Raw genomic sequence first — 6,403 nt, forward strand, 5'->3', positions numbered from 1 at the left:
CTAACCCTCGTATCCGACTTCTTTGGAGCAGGTCGTGCTTAGTACCGACTTCTGAGGATGAAGGCTGGTACTGGGTGAGGGCCAACCCTTTGGGTTGAGCCTTTTTGCTTGGATCCTGGACCTTTATTATTGGGACAGGGTATGAACAATACTATTTGAACCATAACTCCTTATCTTGCCGGTTATAATCCTTAAATAATCATACGCTCGAACATATATTGATCATATTACATTTATTTATTTTTTTTAAGTTCCGGACATTAAGGGAAAAAAAAGGAGAATTTTATCCTCATAAAATACAATCCCCCCCTCTTTCTCTGTCTTCCTCTCTTACGTTGGACCGTCTAAAATTTTTTGTTCCGATCAGATCCTGGAAAGTATGATTGTTTTGGTTTGGTGGTGTGTTGAAAAGGATGGTGAGAGGGGAAAAGCAACCGAGGCTTGACAGGGAGGAAAATAGAGAAAGGGAGTAGGTGGTGTCGCTGCTTGCTGCTGCAGCTGGGCAAAGGGGGAAGAAGTAACCGCAGTCTGGTAGGCGATGGCTAACACGGTGGCGCCGTCAAAGAGTGAACCACAACGGTTATGAGTCTCGACGATAGGGAACTTGGTAATGAGCTAACGACTAGTATTGAATGATGCTGATGGCTGATAATTGACAAGGGTACTTTCGGCATTTCAGTTTTACATCTCAAACAAATCTCATTTTCCAGCTACAGTCCTACTTATTCAGCTGAGCCCACTCCCTTTGAACAAGAACGAAAAGTCAAAATCACGATCCTTCGGTCCTCCCTACTCCAATTCACTATATTCCACATTTTTTCCTTTTTTTGCTGAATTCAAAGCCGCCATACGATACAAATTTTCATTGTTGTTATTACAACATTTAAATAAGAGAACACAACAAGCACAACTAAATCCATTTTCATTATTATTGCTGTCATTATTATTACTATTATTTTCTTTTTTTTGTTGCCTTTTATTTGCTTTGCACAAACTCACGTTGTCGTGAGTTGTAACGGATAGAATCAATAGAAAATGGTTCGGGTACTGTTTGTGGTGTTTGTTTTTGCATCCTTGGGATCGTTCTTGTTTGGACGAGTTGACTCGCACGAGGAATCGGGTGAGTGGAGCTGCGAGTCGAACTCGGAGATCCGAGTGGAGGCCGAGTTCAGACCAGGTGTTGTTACACTTGATGGACATGCCGACGAATGGAAGGACATTGATTACTCGCAGTTCCGGCTTCTCCCCGCGCTTGACCCCGATGATGATAAGGAGTTCAAAGGTGGAAAAATGACTGTTAAGGTCCGGAACTTTTTTACATATTCAGAATTAATTTAATTTAATTGGATTGGATTGAAGTTTCTCTTCTTTATTTTCTTTCAATTCATATAGTGATTATGGATTTGTTGCAGAGTTTGCATGATGGCCACGATATTTTCTTTCTGGTGCAAGTTGATTCTGATTATGCTTACTCTAAAGGGTAAGAAAGTTGCATATACTCAAATTTTTTAATTATAATTTCTTATTATTTTCATTTTGTTATGCGTTTAAATCTTCATTCTAGTTAATGAAGTTTAGATTGTAGTAGTTCCAAATGATTGCTTTAAGGAATAGTTGCTTATGTCATAGAGTGTCCGAGCTGATTGGAAAAGAATAAAGAGAATATTTTGAAAAAGAAAACAAAAAAGGAATCTGTTATGGATTAATTTTCAACATACTTTTCTTCAGTTGGTGTTTATTTTTTTAATGCAGGGAAGGCAACAAATGTCCTTCTGTAGCTCTCATGTTTCAAATTGGTGAGGATGCCACTTATCATAGAGTAAGATGGTGCAATTTGATAATGTTCTATGTCATTCGAATTTTCTTGAAGCTTTGCTTCTTTCTTTTTTTGTTTTTGGAAGAATTTTTTGAAACATTAAATGATAAATTGTGTTGAATTGTTATAAGATGGGTGGTTGCACACAAGACTCAACCTCATGCACTAACAAGAGCTGCAAAGGTCATGAAGTTGACATTATGCACTTTTCTATTGGAAATGCTATTCCGGGAAGGCTTTATGGTGGTAATCCCCTAGACAATGGGGAAGGAAATGGAGGTGACAGGTGATGAATGATGAATGGCAAAATTTGTTGACTTTCACTGCATCAGTTGACATTTTTCAGATAAGCCCGACTGTAGTAGGGTTCCCTTTTTGCCTGTTATGTTCATTTGGTTTCCTATATTTTCTGGTGCAGGTTTGGTCACTTGGTTGATCTCTATTCCTGGAATCCACACTGTAGATATCTCGATGGAACCAGTCCTTCAGGTCCTGGTAGGTATAAATGTATCTCACACTAAGTGGGAGTTGTATGTTTATTTAAGTAGTAAAAGCAACATGAAAATGTACTAATGAATATTCAAATAGAGTTCAAAGCTATTGGGCAGAAAATATTCTTTTATCTTTTCCACTTAATAGTTCACTTCATAATTTGGAAACCTGAGATCCTCCGCAGTCTAGAGAACTGGCTGAAATCTTGAATTTTCTCTGGTCAGATTATGGACAGTTCAGTATACAGACATTATGTATGAGCATGATCATTGCTTACATGACTTAACTCTTGTTCACTAACCTTAAAATAATTGATACTTGTGCCATCTGTTCAAGTATTAATGTCTTTTTTCTTAATCCTCTTCACATGCTTGGTACATGCATCCGGTTACAAGTATTGTCTTTTACCCTTCAAAGGTTTATCTTCCTCACATGTATTTTCTACTGTAAATTATTTAGTTTGTTTGTCTATTAATATTCTTCACAAACTTCAGATTATACGTTAATGCAAATAGAATTTTCATTTTTAGCCAATAAAGCCATGCACAAGGAGGGGTTATTCATTGCCTTAGTTTATCCATGACAGATTGGGATTTGCATGTGATGTGACATTAACATCCTGAGTTACTATTTAATTGTTTGTGGATAAGTTTTGCTAAAATAATCTTTGTCCCTTCCTCATTTAAAATTGATGCTGCTTCACTAGAAAATGTGATCCCTAAATGATTATGTAATGATGCACTATGCAGTGATTGGATTTTAGCATGTGTACGATGTCTTTAATTACTTTAAGGGGGCTTTATGCACATTTGATGAAGGGGAAGCTCCAAAATTAAGTCACCTATTTGTGTAGTTGAGGACAAAAAGAGTGAGAATTAAGTATTTTCTGTTCTAAGATTACAACTTTTGAGTGCATAACTCAGGTACAAGTGATAATTAAGTCAAAAAATGGCTGACTCAAGATTTACAAGTACAGTTGTAGCAAGTACTAGTAGGGACCACAGTTGATGAATCTTAAGACTCAACACAATAATAGCAAGCAGTATCCATAGTATTTGTAGTTACTGTCTCCATCAATTCATTTGTTTGTCTATGTGGGTTTTCATAAGGCATCACATACTTTCTGGCTGAAGTGCTTTGTGAGGTATGAAATAAAATATAACTTATAAAGCTTCGTAATGCAAGATGAGATGATGTTGTTTTCCTTTTCTCTACAATATCATTATTTTAATCATGAGTATGTTTGAATGTGTTGGAGGATATTATCCAGAAATTTATTGGACATTTTGTCATTCCATCTATGCTTTTGATTTGAGACTAGCAAATATCCAATTGCTTCCGGTATTTAGGGTAATGTGATTGTGATTATGCATTTCTAATCTCTTTTCGGAGTTCGAAACTTGAAACTGAAAGGAAAGATATTTCCTACCACAAAATTAGATTTCTTAATGTGTTCTTCCCATTCATTTGTTGATAATTTTCTGTTTATATCTAATTTTGTATTAAAGGTTGATCTTTTGTCCTTTTTCAGCTAATGACTCTAGTGCACAGAATGACTGGAAGGGTGTGTGGTGGCATAGCAGCTTTACTGTTCACTCAGGTGAGTAATTCTTTTGGAGATTCAAAATCAAATATATTGTCCTTTTTATTACCTTTAGTTGAACAAAATATCATAGTTCAAATCCTAATTCAGACCGGCAGTGATAGGAGCCCTAAAACAATACTTTTTGAGTTTTGAGTTGAAGTATACCAAGTTATATCAATATATATTCATGAATTGAATGTTTCATGTATGTGACATACACTTTGTCATGTATGACCCTTGTGAGATATTGCTAACTACACTTTAAACGTTTATTATACATGTAACACCACTTGCTTTCAGTAATGTGTGATTGCTGCCATCTGGCAGATTAATCTCCCACTAACTCCCAAAAGTTAAGTAATTGTTAAAAAAGGATATCCAGCTTTATTGTATATTGCTCCTTGTTGTGAAATTATTATTTTTTTTATATTTATTTCATTAATTTATATTTGTCCCAAGCACAGTACAATATATTTAAATGGACCATGCTACATGACACAAGGTTTACATATCTCGAATCCGTTACCTGAAATGATGGAAATTGAGGGAGATGTAAACCAGAGGATTCGAGATTGATATATGAAGTGGACGAGTACGTTGAGTGTTGTTAGACAAGTACCACTCAAGGAAAATATTACCACATGTGTTTGTCTATATATCTATTTCTGGATAATTAAAAGCCAACAAGAGAATGAACTGAGTGTTGCAAACAATGATGAACTGAGTATTGCTTTTGTTGTTGTATCATTTTGTTCTGAATTGTTGCTTACAAATTTTTATATACCAGGTTTTGTGGAAGATGAGAGTCCATATGCAGAGGATGGGAAAAAAGGCACATACATTTTTGAATTTTCTAGGCCTTTGAGGACCATGGATCACCTTCAACAGGTTTGGACATAGAAACCAATATGCTGCATTCAGAAAATTTATTTGCTTAAAGATTGCATTGATCTATCCATATATTCATCAGTTAAGTTCTGCATCTGTAATTTTCTTTTCCATTAACCTTGCATATCTGGAGTGTTATTGTTGGGCTACATCTGAGTTTCATTATTTATCAATTTTGGTTTATGTTCTTTCACAGAGGACTCCAAGTAAGTTAATAAACTCTGAAACAACTTTGGTTTTGGAAAACAAATATGGCCTTGTTCTTAACTTCCTAATTTAAGAATGCTTTTATGCAAACTTATGCTTTAGACCATGCCCTTTCTTTGTGATCTGCTGGTTATAGAAGCAGTAGTCAAATTTAAGGATATATTTGGGAGTTCTATGAAGAGTGGAGAAAAGAATGGCTAGAATGAACAAGATCATGCTAGTCTTTTGTTTGGTTGTTTAACATTGTTTATGATAGAAGAAAATGACAAGAATTATTTTACGAGTGTGTTCCTCCTTGACCACCCGATTTGGAGGGTCGACAAATAGAGTTTCTGGATGGCAAGGAAGGGACAGGTTGCCCCTCACAGGCCATGCCACTCTTCCCTCAAAAGCAATACTTCAAAACATGGTTTCGTTAGCTTTGTGTCTTTCACTCCTTATCTCCCTTCATTTACATTCTTCTAAGCATAGCCTAACTCTGTCACTTCTCATTTGTATATAATAACTCAGACAACTTGAATCTGAGATATGATTGTCTTATCAATGCTGTAGTAGTGTCTCTTGGATAGCAAGTAAAATGATAAAAAAAAAAAAAATACCTTGCAGGATGTGCAATTTACCATTGGTGCAACCAGTATGATGTCCGTTGCATTCTGGTATCCAGAAAACGGTCAACCATGGCATGGTTCCGGGCACTACTCGATCAGCTGCAATTGGGTTCCCATCGATATATCTATCGGCAGTTCTTTGCATGGAAGTTCAGGATCAACAGGGTCAAGTACTTCATGGAGTATTGCCAGTGCCTTCTCACTAGTACTATCAGTAGCTGCACTTTGTGTGTCTGTTTTTGTGACCTATCGTGTTTTCAATAATAACAACAATGTTCCCTTTACACCTATGGTTTCGATGAACAACCTTTAAATACAGTCCTAACATTTTGAGATTGGGATTGTACTATTCATTGAGCTTGTACTGGATAGGTTTTGTACTATAGAGTACTTTTTCTTAGCTCCATTTTTTTAATGTAATCAAGCATATTTATTTTAGGTGGTGTCAGAAAAGTGTTAATACATTTATCTACGTTGTGGAGCTCATGTTGGTTGTGCCTAGTTGTTGGCTTGTTGCACTCAAACTCTCAAAGGACCGTTTGCTTTTTTGGCACTCGTTCAAATTATAAAGAAAACTATGGTTTTATCTTATTTTATTTATGTCATTAACTACTAATATGTGATTGAGTGTAGCAATTTGAACGGTGTGCACTATAGTAGTTATTGACCATGAAATGATAGAAAGATCCTTAAATTGCTACAACGGTTTTATTTCTATTCGAATTCTGCCTTGAATATAACAGTCTATTGACCAGCAACAGCAGACTTTTAAATAGAAACTTTTAAATAGAACTTAGGCTGGGTTTG

At 35.8% G+C, this 6,403-nt stretch overlaps 1 protein-coding gene and 1 long non-coding RNA gene across 2 annotated transcripts; one reads left to right on the forward strand and one right to left on the reverse strand.

Annotated features, from left to right (window-relative positions):
• Positions 1-215: 215 nt before the first annotated feature.
• On the forward strand, positions 216-6,187 carry LOC112775740 (uncharacterized). The gene is made up of 8 exons (XM_072227173.1): positions 216-1,302; positions 1,413-1,480; positions 1,753-1,819; positions 1,948-2,102; positions 2,235-2,311; positions 3,840-3,908; positions 4,681-4,781; positions 5,595-6,187. Exons 1-8 carry the CDS (start codon positions 1,036-1,038, stop codon positions 5,907-5,909), a joined length of 1,119 nt encoding a protein of 372 aa, XP_072083274.1. The 5' UTR covers positions 216-1,035; the 3' UTR covers positions 5,910-6,187.
• LOC112775741 (uncharacterized) lies at positions 4,610-5,727 on the reverse strand. Its single transcript, XR_003189663.2, has 2 exons — positions 5,588-5,727; positions 4,610-4,804 (listed from the first exon to the last, which is right to left on the reverse strand). It is a non-coding gene; the product is annotated as an uncharacterized lncRNA (long non-coding RNA).
• Positions 6,188-6,403: the final 216 nt, after the last annotated feature.

The sequence above is a fragment of the Arachis hypogaea genome, chromosome 19 (assembly GCF_003086295.3).
Source record: "Arachis hypogaea cultivar Tifrunner chromosome 19, arahy.Tifrunner.gnm2.J5K5, whole genome shotgun sequence".
NCBI classification, from domain to species: Eukaryota; Viridiplantae; Streptophyta; class Magnoliopsida; order Fabales; family Fabaceae; genus Arachis; species Arachis hypogaea.